Source organism: Chaetodon auriga, chromosome 11 (genome assembly GCF_051107435.1).
Source record: "Chaetodon auriga isolate fChaAug3 chromosome 11, fChaAug3.hap1, whole genome shotgun sequence".
NCBI classification, from domain to species: Eukaryota; Metazoa; Chordata; class Actinopteri; order Chaetodontiformes; family Chaetodontidae; genus Chaetodon; species Chaetodon auriga.
In genome coordinates this window covers 14,994,742-15,018,630 of record NC_135084.1, presented here as the reverse complement: position 1 = coordinate 15,018,630, position 23,889 = coordinate 14,994,742, and the positions used below count along the sequence as shown (strand labels likewise).

The 23,889-nt window shown below is 42.3% G+C and overlaps 1 protein-coding gene across 1 annotated transcript; it reads right to left on the bottom strand.

The window, feature by feature from the left end:
* Window positions 1-202: 202 nt before the first annotated feature.
* Window positions 203-22,940, bottom strand: LOC143328697 (transmembrane protein 150A). The gene is made up of 8 exons (XM_076743984.1): window positions 22,711-22,940; window positions 21,927-22,174; window positions 17,436-17,483; window positions 16,428-16,514; window positions 15,139-15,206; window positions 9,551-9,678; window positions 5,003-5,180; window positions 203-3,891 (listed from the first exon to the last, which is right to left on the bottom strand). The coding sequence occupies exons 2-8, from the start codon at window positions 21,989-21,991 to the stop codon at window positions 3,620-3,622; spliced, it is 846 nt and encodes a 281-aa protein (XP_076600099.1). The 5' UTR covers window positions 21,992-22,174; window positions 22,711-22,940; the 3' UTR covers window positions 203-3,619.
* Window positions 22,941-23,889: the final 949 nt, after the last annotated feature.

The window sequence follows — 23,889 nt, the reverse complement described above, 5'->3', positions numbered from 1 at the left end:
AAGAAAATTAAACATATAGACTGTGTGGCCTCTTCCACAACGTGTTAAAGGCATGTGATGAAGATAAAACTGCCATTTGGATGAAACTTGCATGAAGCTGATTATGAAGAGCAAACGTTTTCTTTTTTCAAACAGCTTTTATTTGTTGAACATTAAGGCATATATATATATGTATATATATATATATATATATACACACACACACATATACACAATCATATGACGTTTCATCAAAATAGAATTTACAACCTAAACCTCTTTGGTTTTCATTATCAAAATAATACATAAGGCACATAGGGAGCATTTTGCATTTGAGACTTGAGTACAGAGTGACAGATTTTTTTGTGAGGTTTGCTGTACAGATGCCGGTTAGTTTGTCAGAATGTTCTCACCAATGATCTACTGATTGTATGAATAAGCACATTTTCCTTGCAAATATTTAACCGTGTTTGTGTGAACAGCACAAGCATTCTCACAAGCTAACTATGAAGGAATGTTTATTTTTAAGCTTTACAGAGTCTTGATTAACAAAAATAATCTATTATATTATGGCTAACCATGGATGCTACAACTGTGACAAAGCAGTTGTACCTATACTACACATAAGGAATAAACATGACGAATAAACATAAAACAAATGCCATTTAAACAAAGACAACAAGGCAGAAGCAAGCAGAGTTCATTCTGCTTTGAATCAAACAATGCAGCTGGTGTTGTAACATTTTCCTGAGTGCAAAGTTCAGACAGATCGGTAAAAAAGGACAGAGAGGAGAGAGGTTGACATGAAGAGGAGGCCGAACAGGCGATGCAAAATGCGAATCTGATCCAAAGTAAGTTTCTCAAAAGAAATATCTTAAACCGTCTTTGTAGTATTGTAGTAACAGGGGCATCATGCATAAAGCACAAGGTAAAATGAAACACTTACAGTAACTGTGTCATGACAAAATGTTTCTTGCTAGAGCAGCACCATCATTTGGCTTTAACATTTAAAATGCATCAAATCTTTACTGTGATTTGTTAGAATGCATATCGTGTAAGTAGTGTAGAACGATCTGAAGATCGCTGCTGTACTGACGCCAGAAGCACAGGCTGGAGTTCAAGTGCTCTTCATTACGTAGCTGAAGAAGTAAAACGAGAGCAGATTTGGCCGAAGCGTGCGGTTGACCGAATATCTTTAACGGAGGATACAAAAATGTGTAGCTTTTCAAGTAGAAAACAAGACTTCCTGTGAGCTGAGCTACAACTTAACAGCTCTGATTGCAACACAAGCTCATATGCAATAAGCGGTTTGACCAGTAGAGGTAAGCAAGTGATCGGTGGTGTGGCTGGTGTTGTTTCCATCCTTCCAGCTCATTCCACAGTGCAGCGCACACAAGCTTTTACACTCCAGTCTTGTTGAGAGCATTCATACATTCAGTCTGATAGATTTCATTCCTTCTATAAGAGAAGGACTGGGTTTGAAGAATGGCAACTTAAACCCAAAATACAGGCACTAAGGAAACCTCTGCTCTAACATGTGGCCAGTTGTGGTATGAGGGAGTGATATTTTTACCGTGTGAAGGCCGACTAACAACACTACTACTGCTGTAAACCCCCTGCTCGGGGCAGAGCTCAGAGTGTCATGTTTGCTAAATAAATGAACAGTAATTCTGGCTCAACTCTCTGTGTCACAACACAGCCCAGAACATCACAGAAAATCAATGAATTCAATCAACATTTGAACATCTGCACAGAGGGACAACTGAAAGAAAAGGCTGAACTACGCTGACATGTCAGTGCAGGTAGCAGGGAGCATTTTTCAATGTGAAAGAATTGGTAGTGCCACATATCCTCTTTGGTATTCCTGGCACTCACAGGCGTGCATGCAACCTTCTGTCCCTTCTCCTCCGCAATCAGCAGTCAATACTGAGACCGACCCTATGTATCCATCTTATTGCTTTCACTTGTCAGATGTTAATCACAGCTAAACTCCGGGGGAAATGACAGGATAAGGCCTTTTGTGTTTTAGCACCGTTACCACAGGCAAGCTGATATTTGGCATATTCTGCTGTACAGTAACATGGAGGCAGGACAGTGCATCTCACTTGTATCCCTCCTTTTCCCTTTGTCCCGCTACGCCAGCGAAATGCGCTGGAAAAACTCGAGTTTCTGAGATTGAAAGAAAAAGTAAGCAGGTAAAGCAATAGCGGCATGTTCTGCTCCTCCTTGCTGGGGAATAATGAGATGCAGACCTCCGACCTGAAAACACGTGTGGTGCCGAGTCGTCACCAAACTCAATAAACCCAGAGCTCTGGCTTGAATTAGCTGGTATGCATTTGGCCTCTGGACACTGTATCATCTGTCTTCCATATTGTTTACAGAGAGGAAGTTTAATCAAATGACATTTGAGGTTTAAGGTCGATATAGTGCATTGATCCTTACATTAAGAGGGAAATGTTTGTTTTCAGACTCAGCCTCAAGCTTTGAATTATGACGCACTGTGTGTTCTGTATGCAGTTAAAATAATGATATGGCACATCACCTAAAGCTTCCAGGCACTAAAACACAGTGTGTGCTGGGTGTGTGTCCCATGGATACTTTAAAAATAGTGTTATGCATATGTGGAGTTGCTGCATTAAGCGATTTTTGACCACAAAACACACTGGCAAAAGCTGTTACAGCTAAAGTCTGTGCCTACTCCTACATCCAGCAGAGCAGAGCAACGTGATTATCCTAATGGCCAAATGAAAAATGTGAGTCCAACACTCAGTTTCCTTTCAGCCTTGGTTACCCAACTGCTGAGAAACATCTGGGTCTTCAGCTTGCCACAAGGATCGACTTTCTTTACCTTCCACTTGTTAACTTTGGCTGGAAGGTAGCGTACAGTCAGTGTGAAGGTCGAGTAACAGTCAGCTAAAAGCAGCTAAATCCGCGTAGAACAGGGTGTTAATGATTGCAAAATGCAGACGCTGCCCTGTTCTACCTCCAGGAGTGACTGAAAACATTCATATACTCTTCTATCTGACATCTGTTTCTTTGCATTTATTGCATTCATCCATTCTTCAGGTCTGTCCTTGCTCTAACTGTGACACTCATGCATAATCATCTCTCTCTCTCTCTCTCTCTCTCTCTCTCTCTCTCTGCTTTTCTCTCCATTTCCCTATGGTAATACTGTCAGCTAGGCCATCCAGCAGCCTTCACTCCTTTATGTACAATAAAAGCATCACGGCAGTCACCAGAAGTGGGAATGGTCCAGGTTATAGCATCTCTGGGAGGAACAGTACATTTTCTTGATCTGACTGGCAAAAAACTCCCCTGCTGGTTGCTGAGGACAGGACTGAGTTGGGAGAAAATTTGGTTTCACACTGGTACAATGTGCAAAATGCAAACAAGTTCTTTAGAGACACCAAGCTCTGATGCGAGCACAATTCAAGCGGAGCTCTCCACTGTGGCAGCAGATCTGCACCCCTGCGGTTGAAATAGTAGAATCCACTCAGCCGTGAACGGCAACTGCACTGGCCTGGTTCATTTCAAAGCTTCAGACGAACGTGGCTGGAAACGAATGATTAAACTCATTTGACAACCGGAGTTTGAAGGGAATAACCAAGCCAACTGTGTGGCATGAAGATGAGCCAGCAAGCTACAGTATGGACATGTTTTCAGGTTGGTGTGGATGTGGCTGTGAGTGTGAACCGGGCCCTCCCAGAGCTCCCAGCGCATCCACTTTGTGTTCTCTCCCAGCAGGTCCCAGGGCCCCTCCTCTAGCCAGCACCGCCATGGTATCTCCTGACATGCTGGCAAACTCGAAGGCAAATGTCCCGTAAAACAGCATGATGATGACACAGAAGACCCATTCAAAGATGGCTGACGCGTGCTGCAGGACGAAGCTCTCCTGACAGAAAAACACACCACCTGAAAACATGGTTAAGGTCAACAACAGCAAAACAGGCCAAGTCATAATCATGTGTAGACAGCCTGAGATCAAACTACAAACTCTGTGTGACTGCTCCAACAGACAGCAAAATTCAAGCATCAACTCTGCTTCAAAAACAGCTACAGGGCTGCGCTGTTGTACCAAATGTCATTTTATTAGATTCAAAGCTTCTGTTGAGGTTTTCAAATGAATGAATGAATGTCTGTCATTAAATTTTATGGCGTCATCCCACTAAGAACAAACAAAATCCTCAAATTCAATAAAGTGATTCATCGGATTATATCAGTTAGTCTTTTTTTTTATTAAATCAGCTTTCTTTGGTGAATATGTCACTTTCATCAATCTAAATACACAAAGGTGTTCAATAAATTATGACTTTTGGATTCTATAATGAAGTTTTTGGAAATTGGATGATTGGATCATGTTGTCATGTTGCTAAAGGTACCAGTGATCTGATCAAACCAGATCCAGAAAGGTTGAGTGATTTATCCATTAAAGGTTTATAAGATACCAAAAAACTGAATGAATGGATGATGAAGAGTTTGACATTAAAGAAATAGCTTTGTGCTCAACCCTCTGTAAAAGCAAACTGGATTACACGAAAACATAACATGTTAATAATTAAAGAGCTTTAGAGGTGCTGTTAGGTGGATTCTGTCGCTGTCGGACAGAGGAAGGCTAGCTGTTTTTAGTCTTTATGCTAAGCTAACTGGCTTGAGCTTCATGTTTCCCCTACAGACATGAAAGTGTATCAATCTTCTCATCTAATTATCAGCAAGAAAGCAAAAATGAGTGTTCCTAAACTGTCAAAATATTCTTTTAAACCATGTCTATCAGAGTTTTTGCAGCATTGAGTAAAACTGATCAGTTTGACAACATGTCCCCCATCACCCCTTAAATTGACTTTGAAAACATTACATGACGTGATATGACAAGGCAGGACTGGACACTGAATACTGGACGGAAGCTATGGTTGTGATATAATGTGGAGGGGATGTCTGTCCTTAATCAGGCTGGCTGTGCTGCACTCCTTTCTAAAGCGCCTGACCGCCTCGAAAGCTACCATCTGTTAGTGGCTGGAAAGGATACTGAGCACCAAGGCTACAAAGGCCAGCAGGGTCATGCAGAGCCGGAGGTGGGCCACGTTGTACTCCCCCTGGGTCTTGGCCAGTCGGTAAGTCAGCGCTGACTGCAGGCACACAAACAGCATACTGGTGGGGAAGGCAATGCCTGCTCCGACATAGTGGAGAACTTTGGCATTATCCACCTGTGGAGACAGTGGAGAGAGAAGGGTCACGTTAAAATGGGCATGGCAAAGATAATCCAAGTTCAGCAGCTGACAGAAGCACCACGTGGGAACGATCAGAAGGGGGCAACATCAGACAGCCTGTGCGTCAGGCTGTTGGCTCAGATTGTTCATTGTTGTGTAACACCTTGTTCAAAGCCTCTTAGACTTCTAGCAAGGAGCCAAAGACATTATAAGTTAAACAGAGAGGGTGGCATGTAGTAAATGACAGCAGCAAGCCACACAACACAACGCCTCCTTTTCCCTGCCGGTCACAAGAACAATAAGAAACAATACACAAAAGAGCTGCTCAGGAGCATGTGACTGCAGCTCCCACTGCAGGATCCACACACACAAACACACACACACACACACACACACACACACACACACACACACACACAAACCCAGACACACAGAGGGAGAGCTCACATGTACTGATCAGAACAGATAAGAGATTCAATGGAGCATTAAACAAAGCTAGAAACACATCTCCAAGGACTAAACTAACTCCGATGACAAAGAATTGCTTTTCTTGGCTCATGTTAAATGATTAAAGCCTCGTGTGTGGACTAAAAACATCCCTCTGCTCCACATGATTCTTAGGGATCATTAGAGAAATAGCCTAGAAGTTATTTCGTTTTGGCCACTAAGCCATTTGTCCACTGACCCGGTGAGTACATGCAGAACATTCTTGTGCAGTGGGTTAATCCCTGAACTGACAAAGTAAGACTTCCAGATAATTCAATACATAAAGTGCACACAGTAATACAAATCTGACTGCGATCCACCTGTGACATCGCCAGAGGTGGAAGTGGAGATGGACTACCTGGTGTCCCAGATTCTATCACTAATTGCAGTCATTACCTGCTGGCTTAATAATGTATTAAGCCAGTGCTGTTCTACTTTATGTATGTTTTCAGACTGTATAGAGTATGGCAGGACCGTGTGCTGTCACAACACTGTTCATTAGAGACAATGCTAAAAAGAGGGAGGGAGTGCTGGTGAGGCGGGGGTTTCGATGAAACAATGACAGGGATGGAAAAATGATGAATGGTGCGAGCAGTGAAGTGGACTTAAATGGGGGCAGCAGAAGAAGTAAGAACAATGAAGAAACATGAGAGACAAATGGGAAAATGAGGATGAGGAGAAGACACCACAGACACCACATTTCTCTGAGCATCTGCCTTCATCCGTCACCGCTGACACTTTCTGCAGCTGAAAGTCACCACAATGTGTGCCTACACTTGTTATATTTTCTAAACGTTGCTGCCACCTTTTCTTTATACAGTTGTCCTTCACTGTCTTCATTAAAGGTCTCAGACATGATCCTCTGCAGTAACTGTCCTCATGCAAAATGCAGCTTGATGACTAAGCAAGATCAACCTGATGAATCCATTCCTGCAGGCTGACACTGACCCCCCTGCATAAATGAATAGTAATGGTGTTCAAACAGTGCAGTGTTGGAATCAGCAGCGCTCACGCCCCCGAGAGAAAGGACTGGTTACAACAGGAGATACTGTAAATGAGCATAAACCAGCTAAAATAAATACTTTGAGTGCCACGTTTTTGAATGACTGTGTATGAAAGTGTGCAGAGTAATTAGAGTGTGATGATGTACAACATCACATCAACGCGTGGGAACAAGCCCAACTGAAATCCAGCTTTCTGTGAGCTTTATGTCTCACTTTCTGGAAACTGAACCGAACGAGACGAAATTAAACTCTATTGTCTTCCAACCATTTACAACACACCTGCTGTAACAAACACTTCCCAAAATCTAAAACAGAAAGTGTCACCACCACCACCACCTATTGCAAAAGCACATCAAACAGACCTCAAGCTTGGCAACACAACAAAAACTGAACACAGTTTTTCTTATTCTTTGGACAGTGAAAATCCAGAAGGACGTCGGGCCACATTTCAAAGTAAAACAATGTATTTTATAACCCATTAGCTAGTGTGAGACTACAGCTCATGTTAACATTCAACCACGTCCTCGCTAACAGTTTGATGGAGTTACACAATATGAGAGGAAAGGCGTAAATTAACTCTGAAATACTGACACACAAACAAGATATATTGTTTTCAGTAGTGAGCTTTAGAGGAGCTGGTAGGAAGCTGTTTCCACCTGTTTTTAGCCTTGTGTTAGTCTAAAGTAACCAGCTGCTCACTGTGGTTTCATGTTTAACATGAGAGCAGTATCCATCCTCTCATCTACTGTGACTCTCCGCAACAAAGCAAATAAGCATACTGAGAAATTTGTTGAACTATTCCTTGAGGACATGGGTTTATACTTTACAAGATGCAGTTTAGTTGCAGCCTCGACCAGCTTGAGGAGGAGGCACATGTGATTGTTCACAGATCATTTTTTCAACAATGCCCGAGACTGACAGGACTCTCTCTGGATGAAGTTGAAACAGCATCGGCAAGGCGACAAGGCTCTGCTGACAGTGGGCATCATCTGTGACTGAGTGTCACACTCATGGACATCACTGTGAGGCAGTGATGTTTTTCTCCATCATCTATTTATGTGCTTCTCTGCCCAAACCATGAGATCGCCTGACAGGAAAAGCCCCAGCGGCTGCACCACAGCGTCGCTGCCAAGGCCTTACATAACACTCGGCTACAAACTGAAGCAGTTGCCGCCGCTGAGCATGTTGCCATGTGTTGTGTTTTTTGGTGTTTTCGCTCTCTTTGATCAGTCTGATCCATTCATCAGATTTTGGCTGCCGTCTCCTTCTCTGATTCCAACTCGTCTGTGGTGTTTGCCTGTGGAGGCTGTGTCCATATGACTTTCTATTCTGTGTGTGGTTTAAACAGTTTATTCACCATCAACGACATCTCTATTTCCATCCCACTGGAATGTCCCCGACTGCATGTGAGTCTGTGAGCGAGCGGCTAATATCAGGCCTGTGATTGGTTATAGACGGGGCTGGGCCTCTGCTACGCACACCCTGTCTGCCCAGCTCCTCTCCATGCATGGCCAGACTTGATGACTCACTTCCCCCCTGGCTCTTCCCGTAAAATTCCTCCCAGTTCTGCAGAGCAGAGGCCCTGGAAGAAAAGCGGGAAGAAGGTGTAGACGACCTCCGTGATTTCTCAAAGAAACTGCCCCTGCACATCTGCTCCGCACGGTCCTGTGAGATGATCCGTCTTCATCACAGTGAACTTCACACAGGAGCAGATTAAGCACGACGTCATGTCATCAGCAGGAACCATTTAGCTAAGTATCCTTCTCATCTCCACCACACCTGACATATAGAATCAGCACGGTCCCATATGAAGGAGCACTGGCTCTGCTGTCATCCTCTCTCCATTAATGTTTCCACAAACATGAGCAAATATAAGGAAGACTACTCAAGACAAGAGGACATAGGGCCAAGTACCAAAACATCAAATGTATCTAGAGTTACAGCTCAAATGATAAACATTCACTGTTGCACATATTTTAGAATTAGGATCAAAAGCTGAAGGGACATTTTGGTGGTCAAGACAGCCGATTTGCGGAAGTGTGTGTAAGTCACATGTCCTCTCCCTCCTCGTCTCTCTCCCATTATTCAACGACGTAACAGCCTTTTAAATGCTGAAGGATACAACCAGAACACACACGCATACACTCTCACACACATGCACACACACACGCAGTTGAGGCATCCAGCCAGGGCTCCAAATATTTAAACTTGAAGACATTCTTTCCCAAAGAACAAATATCTACAGGCAAGGAATTCAGGTTGGATTTCTTCACTTAGTGCCAAAGTTTTAACACTAAACTAGCAGGAAGAGCAGTGCGGCACTGTGTCCACGAAGACCAGACGGTCCAAAACAAACCTGACTGAGGATTTGCTCTGAAATACAAGGCGTGTGTGTGAGATAGAGAGGGGGAAGAGAAGGAGTGTTTAGAGGAAGATAAAAGCAAAAGTGAAACAGAAGCAGAAGTATCTGAGTATCAATGAGAAACACTGAGACATTTTCAAGAAGTGCTAATTATTTCTTGAGTAACTGTTTGGACAACAAAACGTCAGGAAACAGTGACGAACCCAATGTGATGTCGTCATATGTCTTATTTTGAGAATTTGTTGGAAAAACAAATTAAGAGAGTTGTTGATTCATTTTTCTGTCGTTCGACTAATCGATCAACTAATGGCAGCTGATCTATTTCTGCCTCACGGTTTGTTACAGTTGGTTTGATGTCTCCAGCTGATGGTTTACTGTCACCGCCATGGTCTCGCACTCTCACATACACAAACAAACTGTGTCACGTCCTCCTACTTTTCTGTGATAATTACGTTAGATCTTTGTCATCATTCATTGTAAATCTTGTTTATTGCATTTTATCTGCATGACCATACCTGGAAGTTGCCAACCATAATGAGTCCAGCAGCACAGATCCAGCCTGTGGAGAGACTCGCCGTGTTGAGAACACAATTTTGGTGCTTCTCGATGACATGGGCATAGCGGAGCAGCACAATCACCATCACTACGGAGAGAGAGAGACATAAAGAGACACAGACACGGAGAGAGTCAGTCATTGGTGGTTCAGCAAGAAAAATCAGAAAAATAACACATTCAAATCAGTGCACCAGAGAAATGCTTATTCTGGAAAAGTACCACGCACACTTGGCATTGCATATGATTATTTTACATTGCCTGGTTTCAATTTAATGCAAACGCTTGCACACCTCATTTAGCCAAAATACACAAGAACTCCTTGGAAGCTGATTGAGAGTTAGACAAACCTGATTTCTCTGCCTAACAAGTGGAAATACGAGAGGCGGGAAATGGCGGGAAAGTGGGAACGATACAAGGGTGGGGGATGGTCTCGGTCTTGCGTAAGATTAAAAGGTGGAGGGGAACTAAGTACAGTATATGGGACAGATGACTGCTGATGTGCTAATGCACTGTGACTGAGGGTATTGTTGGTGCACTGAGGAGCTGACCCCCGCTTGGTTTCTCTTTGTTAGCACCTCACAGCTGGTGCTTGATGAGGGCTGATTGGGCTTGGTGAAAGCGGGGCATAAGGGGTGAGAGGAAAAGAGGAGGGTGAGAGAATTAGAGGGGACGAGGAGCCCCTCGTGTCTTGACCTGAAGCCCACAAATTGTCTCAGAGACTGAACTGTTGTCTTAACTCTGTCACCATCTCTGTGTAAGTGGCAGGCTTTAAGAAGGTCTGTGCTGCCAAAAGAGAATATAAATGGAAACCTTGGTCGCAGAGAGGAAAGAAAAACATCAGTGCAGCACTTAACAATGTAAAGCTTTGTCTCCACTAGTCAGCGTTTGGACACGCTGTGGCCTGTGTGGCTCTAAGCCAGCATCTCAACGACAAGGCACATTTCGTAACTTGGCCACAACCTGTTCTTTAGTCATTAACCTTTATTCACAATGTTGATGGGCCGGAAAAACAGACTATAACTGTCAATTATTTTGTGTTAGTGTTTTTTGTTGTATGAAGTCTCACTAAAATGTGGGAAAAACTTCAGTCTTTTTTAAAATTTTGCTGGATTTTCACAATGTAGAATTTATCTGAGTGAATTTTGCTTAAGTAAAAATAATAACGAGGTGCATTTTTCACAAAGACACATTCAGTGTGATTTATCGTATAAATAAATATCGTTTGTTTAATTAACAGGAACAATAAAGATAACAATAAAGGTAAATAAACATTGTTACGTACAAATAATCAATTCACCAGCTGTGACATGTACAGGACGTCGAGCTTGAGCTAACGTAAACATCATCATTATATAATGTAAGGACGTATGTCGATATTGTGTTTGTTCAGATCCTCAAGCCCCACCTTGTTAGCGTGTTCTTGTTTGTGTGAGCTCTGTTCACACAGCACTAAAATCATCTTGGCAAAGTGATTTCACTTACAATCATGGAAAAACAAACAGCAGTGTCTCCAGGCTCGGAAACAATCTTGTTTTTTTCCTCTTCTCTCTCCCCCTCTCTCTCTCTTTTTTTTTTTTTCTTACATGGTGAACACGCTGCATTGCTGAAGAAAGTCAACTGCAGTTTACTTTATTCGATTATGGGCTCTTGATCGCTCTACTGCAGACTGGATGTCTGTGGATTTTTCCTATTTCAACAAAATGACTTTTTCATCATTACAAACGAGCATGTTTGAACTTGCTGGCATTTAGCAGTTACCATGAAATGATGTAAGCTAGGCTTGACGGCTACAGACAAGGAAGAACATTTTTCCCATTACTCTCCATAACCAAACCCATGTTTCACTTTTAGTTTGTACACGCTAAAGGCATTTGTGTGGGCTGTTTTCTCCCATATTTCTTTGAAGACATGTCATACTGAGGCGCCTACAGCATTCAGTAAGGGTCTGTGTGATGGGTAAGCAGCATAGCTGACCTTCACCTGCCCTCAGATGATGAGGACAAGCTGTTGTCTGACAGCTCAACAATAAGTCCCATAACGTGTTCACATAAAAAGACATACACATACATAAGTGACCCTCACACAGTCCCAGCTTTAGTCACCTTCCACAAAGCCTCCCTTTCCAGCTCTTACTCCTCTCTGAGCTCAGGAAGCTCAGGGGAGGAGACCGAGTCGACGCTCTCACACTTACTCCCATCCTGGTGCATACACACCAGTGTTTCTCTGTCATAGAAGTTACCTTGCAACAACATGGCCACACTGTAATGTATGTGCAACCACACTGTCACAAACAGGGACTTGCTATTGTATTCACACATAAACACTGGTTAATACTGAAAGTAGCAGGGCTGGACAATTGATCGAATTTACAACAAATTTACTTTACAATTTCAGTTTCCAAAGATTATGAAAACAAAACAATTATTGGGCCACATTCTGGTTTGTAGTAATGCTCTGGTTTTGTCTTGTGGTATAAGTCCAGCACACCCCCTTCCTTCACAGCAGTCCGCTTTCACCCCTCCCTAACAGCCCAAACTCACTCTCAGCCCGGCTGTGGCATGTTTAGTTCACTGCGGTCAAGCTGGCCGCTGCTTAGATTTTTATGCGTGTCTATCCGCGCTGTTACAATACTGGTGTTACGGGCAGTCAAAAAGGACGAGAAAGTCACATTTCAGCAATCATTTCTCATATTATTATGATACACATAATATATGAAATAAGCCTTTAAATCTATTGTATCATATTCATTTGTTGTCCAGCTGATGATATTTAAAATTCAAGGAAATCCACTTCAAGTTCCATGATGTTCAAAGTCAACTAGTAATAGCCTTAAATAACTGCCATCTCAATATTGACCAAAATACCTGTGAGTGTGATTTTCACCTTAAAAAAACTTGTGCACATTCCCACAGAAGTCACATCAGCCTCACCACACCACTCACAGTTAAGTAAACCCTGCTGTCCCCACAAGGAGATATATTTCAAAACAAACGCCCGGCTGCATTCTCTCCCACAGGAGGTATGCTGAGAGAGAATACATGCATTGTCTTTGAAGCATTGTGTGTGCACACTGGCAGGGACTGGGATCAAAACGGGAAGAATAATTATGAGGCAAAATACAGTTTATTGAGTCCATGTAATCCCACAGACCTCTGAGCCAATGGCAGCGGGCGTAATCTACAAAGTAAGACATAGATCAGTAGGCTAAGAAGCCATTCACTGATTATTTACAATGGCTTGTTGTGCAGCTACGTGCCACATGAGCTTAACCTAGTTTTGCAGAGCCATAATAACTTGCTTTACAACAGGTATTAACATATGCTCAGACCAATTGAATGGTAAAGAAAAAATAAACAAACAGCTAAACAACTAATTTGGCCCGAAGACAGAAGCAATCAAACTACACGCACAGGCTGTCACTGATTTATTCGAACAGGTGTAAAAGCAGCTTGACTTAATGTGGTGTAAACATGTTCCTGCTGCTACTACAACCACTGTTTATGTCATAATAAGTCAGTGTTAAAAGATATGTCACAATCTATGTGTTTAGCAAAGGAAGAACAGATCTTCTTGTTTGATTACACTGTAATCCAATTTAGAGGTAGGCTGATGCGTCAGGACTTGTTTGGTCCAACCAACATCCAAAACACAAACATATTCGATCAACTAAGCAATGAATCGGCTAACCAGCTGAGCTCTAGCTAGGCGTTTATGTTGACTATTACTAGCCCACATATTGTTATTTGATTTTTTAAATTCGTAAATGTCAATATCAGTATTTGCCTCAAACACAACGCTTTGGAAGCTGCATTGATAACACAAACATTGTGTCAGGAGTAACAGACCAGTGAACAGGAAAAGTTATGACATAATTACATCCAGTCATCTTGAGTCAGACATGAACTGTCATCATGGTTGAGCAACGTGGAGACAGGAAATGTGCAATATTGTGTTGCCTTTGTTAGGCTTCAAACCATGAGAAGGAAAATTGTTTGGCTGCTGCATTGTTTGGTTGCCACATAACTTTTCCTGAATTGATCCATCTGTGATTTTGTATATTTAACAGTAGAATCAAAGAGCCGTGTTTAGTCTACCTCTCTTTCTCTTGTGCAAATATATAAATATATATGTACGCAAGGCCAATAGACTAGCCTACTGGGGTTCAGGGGTCATGGCTTTCTAACAGTGCTGGTCAAATGCTGGACTTTCACTGCTGCCTGAGCAGGTTTCATGTTGAGCTGCAACAGTCTGGTCCCTACACTGACCTCTCAAGCACAGGATGTGTAGACCAGAGCTGTCACGTGGCTCTCAAAAACACACAGTTTAACAATGCTGTAAGTTGTTTTTTGAAGCCACGAGGATCTTATCATGGATTTGTCTTTGCCTTCACCTCAGATATATCAAGCAACAGCCAATCAAACAGGCAGGCAGGCCTCAAGTACTGTAGCTGCGAGAGGCATGGAGACTCCTTATGAAAAGACAAACAAGGCAAGGCAAGCTCTCCCCTACTTTACATACGTGCGCAGGCACACACACACTCACACACACATACACACACAGAACATGTCAAAGCCACAGCTGGGAAACATTAACTCGATCAGGGTAGACAGAAACACCAGTTAACCCAGGGAACAGCACGTGTAGATCCGAAAAAAAGACACCGACCTGCACATGGGAGCTCATTCCTTTCTTTTATAGATCATGCATGTTTTCCTTGTGCCTACTAAACTACACACTCACTGTGCATGTGTGCCTCATGCATAATTCACTATGAAACCATTCTGAAGCTAAATTTGTTGTCATTTCTACCCCCTCTTTCCTTCAAAATGACCACATGCACGGTTTTCACTGGCTCGTGGATCAGTGTGGTTGCAGCTTTGGTACGGGACCAACATTTTTCTAAGGGCTACAAAACTAACTTAACATAAGCAAAAGAGTCGATCAAAACAACTACATTTGGTACCTACTACACAGGAATCTCTCCTGCTGACGTAGTTTGAGGAACACATTTTATTATAATTAATATCTTCTGAAATAAATGGAAAGGAATGTCTCCTTTTAATTCATCACTCCTCTGCTTATGTATTCATTTAACATATTTCTTTCATAAAACTACTTTGTATATCATATAGACTGACAGAACTTTATCAGCAACTACTGTATAATGATAATCAATTAATCATTTTCAAAGAAAAGGAGGATTCGATGTTTTTCTCTGTTTTATATGACAGTAACCTGAATATCTTTGAGTTTTCAACTGTTAGCTAGAAAAAGCAAACATTTTGAATGTCACCTCGGCCTCTGGGAAATGGTGAGGAGCATTTTTCACTATTTTTTAGCCATTTTATAGACAAAAATAATCAACCCAGAAAATAATCAGCACATTCAAAGACAACTAAAATAATCATTAGCTGAAACCCAAATACTGTGAGCTCCATAAACTGAGAGAAAGCTTTCCCTGATAGGCTTAAAGTAGAAGTTGATACCAATGATTGGCGACTGTGTGTATGCATCTGTGTATTGATCGTGTGTGCACATGATGCCTTACCCATGAATGATCCTGTGCTGCAGATAAGGCTGAAGAAGCAGCTCTCTGGGGGAAGAGTCCCACATTTACTGCAAAAGAGAGTACACAGAAAGAAACACTGTGAATCAACCTACGCACACTACACGGTGCCACACATTCCCCTCCCACACTGTGCCCTCTGAAATATAGCATGTTTATAGACGTGCATTTCTACTCATGCAATAAGGAAGAGTGTGCATGGCGGGGGCGGCGGGGGCGGGGGGGGGGACCACGCTTTCTCACATCCCATCATCAAGCCTCTGACTTTTCACCTACTGCCTCCTCTCTAGGAATGGGAAATGTTTGTAGGAGGGGAAGGCAGGAGACAGTCAACACAGGCTGTCTGTGCCCGAGCTCCTGCTGCCTACAAAGCCAAAGCCTTCTCAGCTGACTGCAGTTACACACACACACACATTCTTCAGCACATGGATGAAACTGTAAAACCCAGTAGACTAGTACTTGCACTGATGACTTTTACACAGTTCTTTGATGGGTTTGGTATTTTGATATATGGTTATGTGCATTTAGTCATTTGACAGTGTTTGATTTCAGCCAATTACTGAGTATCTTCACCTTTAAACTGCAGATTAAGCAACAACAACAGCAACACTACACATTTCTCAGTTCTGTTAATCTGTAGTTGAACCTTGTTTGAGAGCTATTTAATATTTCTGCGCACATTATGATGCTCATGAGATGTCATCTGCATTTGGGTAAAAGCGAGCAGTGATTTCTTTGCATTTTTTTAATGATTGAAACTGATTTTTTTTATACAGACCACAGTATTTACACACTGCAACTGGTCTTTGATGTTAAAGCTCAGTCAGCTAAACAAAAGAGTGGGAGTGTCTTGATTTCCACCCAAATGTAAACCGACTCCTCTCTGTGTGTGTTTACATGGTTAAGTGCAGACCCATGCTTTGCCTCTGAACTGCCACGGTGGCAGGCAGGATATTTCAGCCCCAAGTTATTTTCAGAATGCACACACACACACACACACACACACACACACACACACACACACACATGCACAGATGCACACACACGTGCACACACACGTGCACACACAGTCACACACTCTCAGGAGAAATGTCTCTTTCAAGCTCACTCACGTTTTATCAACAATGTGTCGACAGGGGTCGTGTAAAACAATGGGACAGTGTTCCTGTTTTTAAAGACCAGGCTAGAAACTAGAAACAAAGAGACAGAAGAGAGAGGGACAGACTGACGGGCAGAGGTAGGGTTGGGCTCAGATTGGGGGTCTCACTGACCTGATGAGAGGTACATTGTCTAGCGTGCAGCACAAGGTTGGCCCACTCTGCAAATACAGCTCCTCTTCACATGACTGGTTGTACAACCTAGAAAACCAAACATTCACCAAACATGCACGCACATACACATAAAGAAGGCAGTGTAAAGCTCAATGTTAAGATGCACAAAATCACATTTACTTTAAACTGTGCAAATAACCAGTAAAACTTCAATCCTACTGGGAAATCACTAACAAAGCACAGAACAATATATTATCTTAGATTGTCTGGTAAAAGTAAGATATATATATATTATCATATAATGAGCATTTTCCATCTTTAGATCACAGTACAGTAACAGTGTTGTGCAATGTTGTGGGATCACAACCAGGCTTCCTTTGTTTTTAGCGTTGGTGAGTCAAAGTTGCAGAGAACCACTGTGTCATCAAATAGTAGCTGGTAGAGATTAACCACAGCTCGTCTGAAACAAACCCAGGGTTCAGAGGAACGGTCAGTCACTCACTGACAGAATAACAAATCTTACATCACAGTTTGGACCTACTGCAGTTTTTCCTTTTGTCTAATGTGAGTGGATTTAGGGGTGTCTCTCGAACATATGAGAGGTGAATGACCAGGAAACAATCTCATTACTTAATGTACCGACAGAGGTAATTGCATTCTGTAGAGACGAGGATTGGAAGAGACAATGACATTGACAAGGAGAGCCTCAGTAGTCGAATGGTTACAATGCATGCCGCATGGCTGCAACTGTCGCCGGCTGGATTCCAGCCAGCGACGTTTGTTGCAAACATATACACCCCCTCTCCCTGGGAGGGAGAGAGGGAGAGAGAGTTCCTGTCTGCCTCCTCACCTGTCACTATCAAATAATCTAATAAAGGCAAAAAAAATACCCCTCTCCCAAAAAAAGATAATAACAGATCAGCAGATTGCAAGGCATGGTTTTGTAGAATGTGTAGGAATCAACAGAGGTCTGATGAGACAAAATACAGGAGGGGTTAAGTCACATACCAGTTATCCACAGGGCAGACGTGCTGGTTGTACAGGGCCATGGCGTACCTAAAAGAGAGATAGCATGATTAGAGAAAATAAAAGGTGACAATTTTGGTGTTCCGTGAGCTTATTTTACGATTACACCATCATCCAAAGTCGTTCAATAATTTGTAATACTTCAGAATAAGAAAAAATGTCAGACGTTATGCTACCTCAGCATTTCAATTTACAGTAACAGCATCATCCGGGTAGTCTGACCTTCCACTGAGTTGTGCCTGTTTATTCAATCTGACCAGGACACCTGACATTTGACCGTTTCTTATCACTCTGTGTCAGTCAAATTGATGGGAATATTTCTGAAATCCAGCAGCAGTGTTTATTTGGTGAGGTCACTAACCGGCCACATCCATTGAGAAGTCAATGGCCGGAGGGTTGAAATACAGAAACTGGATATTGTGATCTCAAGACGCACGTTGTATTCAGAAAAAGATTTTCACATTCGTTTTATAGTCAACATGCTCTCAATAGTTATGCATGTCTTTCATTCATGTTTACCGTGCTCAATTGAATTAAAAATGGAAGCTCTGGGTGGATAATAAGACTGAGACTGAGACAGTAATCAATCAATATAAAAGCTAAACCAATAAATCAGTCAGGCGATGTATCGGCCGATTTTAGCAAATTGTAGATGTCAAATGTCAAACCGGGATGGACGCTGGACTATTACAGAGTTTGTCCACAGAAAACATTATTTATTTAACTGAAAAATGCCTGAATTTGCTCAGTCACAATTCTTTAAAAAAAAACTGAATTAAAATAAAAAATCGAGATTGTTGTTTTGTTGGTTTGATCTCACTAACGAAATAATTTCCCCCGAATGCACCATTCCCAGCAACCAAATGATGCTGATGATGCACTGAAGGAGCAGATTTGTTGCACTCAGTGAGTGAGTTGTTATGGGCTGCAACTAACAATTATTTTCATTATCGATGACTCGTGATGACTGAAACGACTAATCAGTTATTGAAACTTTCTTTCGATCCAATAAGCAATCGATCGTTGCAGCTCTGTGAAATACCAGCGAAGGGCTCACTTCTAAGCTTACTTCCCTCCCAGCGACATGTGCGGCTCAACTGTTTCTGCTCTGTCCATATATGTCCAAGTCATGTGGAGCAGTGGATGTAAATGAGACAAATATGCAGAAGTCTGCACATTAAATGGTTTGTTGCACTGCTCAATATGAAGAGCAGAGGAAGAAATAGCCAACAGCCTGAGGAGTTAACATGTAAAAATGGCTAAATTGTAAAACTATAATCAAGTTATACAGTTATATTATACAATTATTTTAATCCTACTCAGTGGACATTTCAAAGGGGCAAAGGGAAGCTCTGGAAGGGACAGCAATCGTCACGTTATCCCCTCGTTTTTCACACGCACACATGCAGTAAACACTGATCGAAACAATATGTTCAACCAGCCAGAAAAAGATGGAAAGACCGACAGTCAGAGACACAGAGAGTCAGACAGAGACAATTTGTCCTGATTTGTGAAAGCAGTCGTAGTTCAGTAGGAGGTTAAGTACCAATCAAGTATGTTTCCCGGGCCGATAGTATCCTACTCACAAACCAGTCTTTGAGGGACAGAGACATATCATGAAGACACACACACACACCTACTACCCAGAGGACACCATGACACTGCATGCATACACCCTTTGTGACAATGTCTATAGGAAGAAAGACATATTTTATGTGTTACAAAGATTCTGGTGTTGAGCAATTTCCACAATACCACATCATTACTATGACAGCCACTCTCTCCGTTTCATTCTGATAGATTTTAATCCAAAAGCGGTAACTGCATTATGAAGTATCTATCTGTGGCTCGTCTTCACAAGTCTCTCTCTGAACATTAAGTGTGAGCAAGCAGAAGGCAGAGCTCAGTTAAGATGGTTTCTCTGTTTTCTAACGCTTCATTTGAAAGTGGTGGCTGGTTACTGGTTGAGATTAGGCTACGCATGATACCATGTGAAAATCATATAAGCCAGATGGTTGTCTGTAGAGAGCATGACTCTTGCATAACGTGGCAAGGAAACCTGCACGTGTGAGTGGAATATGGCTGTCAGGTAGAAGGCTGCCAGAGCTCCTGCCCTGAACCCTTTGACAGTACGATAACACCGACTTGACAAAAACAAAAGAAGCTTACAAATGTAGATGCTTACCGGGGACTTCATTAGAAAAAATGTAGGAAAAACCAACCATAGCCAGCTCAATTTGCTTAATTTTCCAAAACCTTTGAGGCACATGTTTTTTTTTACATTTGGTCAGTTTCCAAAACTAAAATAGCAGCAGTGCAGCCCATGGACATTTCTAAATAAAGTGGTCTTTTTTAGCTGTATGTGAAACTAAACTAGTGCATTCTGTGCTCGGAGGAGGCTGAGTAATAATAGGTTTGTTTACATAATTAGACCTCTATCAAAGCTCAGCAGTGGTTGTAAATTGTAATTGCATGCCTGTGAGCAATATATAGGAGGAGCAGACCATGTTTTTTATTTAGGATTGAACAAGGAACATTAAGGAAAGACTTTCATGAAAAGATCTGGTATAGACTGTGAGAATTCCCAAACACTGTGCAAAAATAACACATCAGAAGCCACAGGAAAGGGTGTGATGCATCAACTATGAATGAATTTTGGCAGTATAGACCAGACTCCGGCTGCTTGTCTGGCTGGTTGCTGTAGCTTCTAAAATGTAAAGTATCTTGAAACCAAATGCTAAATATGAGCTCAAAAACCTATTTCAAATCTAAACAGCATGCACTTCATACAGGTATAGTGGAGCCATACTGCAGTTTCAAGCACATTGCTTGACTCATAAAAGGTCAGCATAAGAATCTCAGCCAAGACTCTTGGGTGGGCACAAGCCTGAGCCTCGCTCTGGCTCCACAGACCTTTCGTACGCTGGGCATGGCCGCCAGATGCGGAGGGAAAGTTTCGCTTATGCTGTCTTTTACCCCCTTCCAGTATTTATCTTACTCCCACCCAGTCACCCACAGTGAAAGAGGGAGTTATGCAACATGTCACATCCTTTGACATTCCACTAGTCTGGAAAAAGACCCTTGACTGCTCTTGGAAACAAGGCACCCTTGTCAAGGTAACAGGAAGGAAATTAGTTTAAAGGCAGTGCCACTCAGCAACATTTGCCGTCTTAACCCAGATCAACTTTCTACGTCAGGAACATGTGCCAAAACAAGAAAGAAATGTGCAGCGCTCGCTCAAATCGTCACCTGCATGTGCTCCATCTCAGTATAGGTCTGAAGCAATGTTAACAACCCAACCACTTCTTTTCCGCACAGCTCTGTCCACCTGAATACACACTCCGCACTGCACTGCGAAGCACCCAAGTTCACAGACAGTAATTGGTGTGCACAGTCTCAGCTTTGGCATCTGATTTGACTGCTTACTCTACAGGCAACTCATCATGGATGTAGCACATAGCCTGAACGCAGAACTACGACAATTTGGAATTGGGCCATCTGTCTTTCTCCCCCTGAGGTTTGCATTCCTCCTCCTGAAGTAATAACAGAGCAGCGAGAAGAGCTGCCAGCCCAAACACAACCAGGACATACTCATTCTTCTCTCTCCGGTAAATCTGCTCTGATACCGTGCTGCAGATAATTAAGCTACACTGCGAACCTGCATGTCTCACTTTTAAGAGAGGGGCGTTAATCCCGATCCTTCCTGTAGAGAGGTAATCCACATGCAATTGCCATGGCTCCCAGGAATTCGGGGTAAATATGCAGTGTTGCTCTCCTGGAGGCAAGAGAGGCTCAGGTATCAAAAGTTTTTCTACTTAAACATAAACAACATATTTGGAAATTGTTAGAATGTGCCCTGGGAAAACATGAAGGAAAATGTAAAGTAGATGCAAAAATCCAGACGAGGAGCATCATTTTTTTCATTAAATTCAAAACAAATGCACGAAAATGAAAAAGTCAATGATTGGTCAATGGCTGTGCAGGCAGAACAAGTGTGTGCAAAACCAGTTTTTTATGGTTCTATTAAGCAGTAAAATGGTTTACGCAGAGTGCCATGGTGGACTAGATGTGCTTGCACTTCAGTACGTTATGATGCCGATGTGAAGACAATATATTGTTATTGTTCAGCCCTAGTTCACATTTGTTCTATTTGGGAGTACATGTTTTTTCCTTCAAAAATAACCACATAAGTTTATGTCTAAAAGGCTTCTTCCACTTTTGATAAAAGGTTACTGTGTGTGCAGGAAGAATTACTTTTGCATCAGAAAATCTTATTATGCTCCTACATCATAACCTGTGTAACACCCTTGACATAAAATAAAACTTGCATTGAGCGTCACCTCTCACTACCAAGGCAGCGGACGAGCCATTTCAGTCTCAGCTGGCGTGAAGAGATACTTGAGCTTTTGTAGTGATATAGATTTAATGCATTAGTTTTACTTTTTACTTCTGTCAATGAAATATAATACTTACACAACCCATATCCCAGTGATGGTCAGAACTGGGAGGCTAACGGGCAGTATCACCCAGAGAGACATCTTCCAGCACCTTGAACAGCCCCTTTCTTCTTTTTCCTCTTCGGCCAGCCGAGCGATATCTGCTCAAGTAGTACTAACATTTAACTGAGTGTCACTGACATCTGCACTGCCACCGACTGATTCATTTTCATGAGGATGGAGGATGGTAGATGGGACACTGGCACAGCAGAGGTGTCCTTTTAGCTGGTGAATGAGAGGAGAAGGGAAGTGAGTTAGATCAGGATCATTCACCAGCTGATAAGGTGATCATCATAGTCATCATTAAGGTTTGCCAGTTAAAGTCATCTGAGTAAGACTGTGTTCAGTGGTAAGGTTATGTGGTGCTCACAGCAATTTCACGTACAAACACGACGATATAAAAGGGGTTGCATTACAAACAAAAACACCTGTAATGCACACCAATACAATATTTGCTTTTGTGAAAATGGATGGTTTTTTTCCCTGAGTTTGCCAAAGATTTTGGACTTATCTGATATTCCATTTTATTTCAGCTCAGAAAAACAGTTTGTTTAGTGAAACTTAAGCGCACTTGATGTAAAATTGGTGGTTGTTTGCCTGTATAATGAGTTACGTGGCACAGGTTTACACGTCTTTCCATTTACCACTCATGTTCGGTTAGTTAACTGAGCCACAGTCCCTCTCATGTCACTCAGTAGCTGCTCACCTTTGTATCAATAAGGACGAACATCAAAAGCAAATGTGTGACTAACGTTACTCACCTTCTGCCGTTATGCTAGCTACAAAGTTTTTGCTGTTTCTGGTCACTTTAAGTCCGCCGACCCGTCTTCCACACCTCTGGCAACCCAAAACTATTCCACGCTGGACTCGTCGGACACGTAGCAGCCTTATTTTAATGTCAACGCCAAGATTTTCGCTTTCCCGAACAACTGAGGTCCCGTTAGCCGTTTTCGCTTTGCTCTGGAGTGGGGGAAGGCTCACTCTCACATGCAGTCGGTCTAGCCGCATCGCCGCCACGAGACAATCCAGCTGTTTGACTCCGCCCACCAAAAAACCTGTAGTAGCGGTGTACGTTTCATTCAAGTCAGGTTGCACACCAAGTGGGCGGGGTCGAAAGGAAAATAACGAAGCGAAAAGCATTCTCGTTATATTGTATGTCGTGATTTGCGGTAGAACTACGGCAGTTCAAGAAAAAACGATATTAGTTAAGATTTCACTGTTTCAAACATTTATGTTTTGAATGTGTCCAAGTTTCAGGTCTATAAGCGACTCAGCCAGGAAGCAAACTGGGACCCTAGCTGTTTCCTGGCAACGCAGTACAGGTTAAGGAAGTACAATATTCATTTCTTCATTCTGGTTTATCTGAAACGGCTCCTTGTGGTTTTCACACAGAAACGCTTCTTTTAATGTGGCTTTCCTCTCTCAGCTGATCGTGTTTTCTCCTCTCACTGTAACGTCAGACGACTCAGCCAATAAACAGTTACAACTACAGTGACATTTGAGACCATATCTGTAGAGAAAGGTTAACAAAATGTGTGTGTGTGTGTGTGTGTGTGTGTGTGTGTGTGTGTGTGTGTGTGTGTGTGTGTGTGGTGTAGAATTAAAGCCAGCCCGTCTAATGAAACGTGTTTCTGCCGCCCCCTGGAGGTCAAACTCATTAATGTCTGCCAATGATCGATCAAAAACACCCTCAATATGATTTGATCTCCTCTTGATTTCTTTCTCTATGCAACTCACAAAGAAGCAAGTTGAGACATGAGCATCACATGACCCCTATCATCAACCGTCTGTACATTTTTGGCATTCTGTATATTTGGATTTGTTTATTGATATAACAACACTTGCACACGTATTGATTTAATTTCACTATTATTTAGAGTTTTCATTTGCATTCTCTCCTACTTTGTACTGCAACTGCTCCTCAGCAATTTTCATTCTCG

What these genes read in the sequence shown, in the direction of transcription:
- LOC143328697 (XM_076743984.1), bottom strand. Translation starts at nt 21,991, where the DNA reads ATGTCTCTCTGGGTGATACTGCCCGTTAGCCTCCCAGTTCTGACCATC. An exon ending in TTATGGTTGGCAACTTCCAG is followed by an intron (nt 5,181 to 9,550) that starts GTATGGTCATGC and finishes CTGTCTCCACAG; the next exon opens with GTGGATAATGCCAAAGTTCT. An exon ending in CTTTGTAGCCTTGGTGCTCA is followed by an intron (nt 3,892 to 5,002) that starts GTATCCTTTCCA and finishes CCATGTTTTCAG; the next exon opens with GTGGTGTGTTTTTCTGTCAG.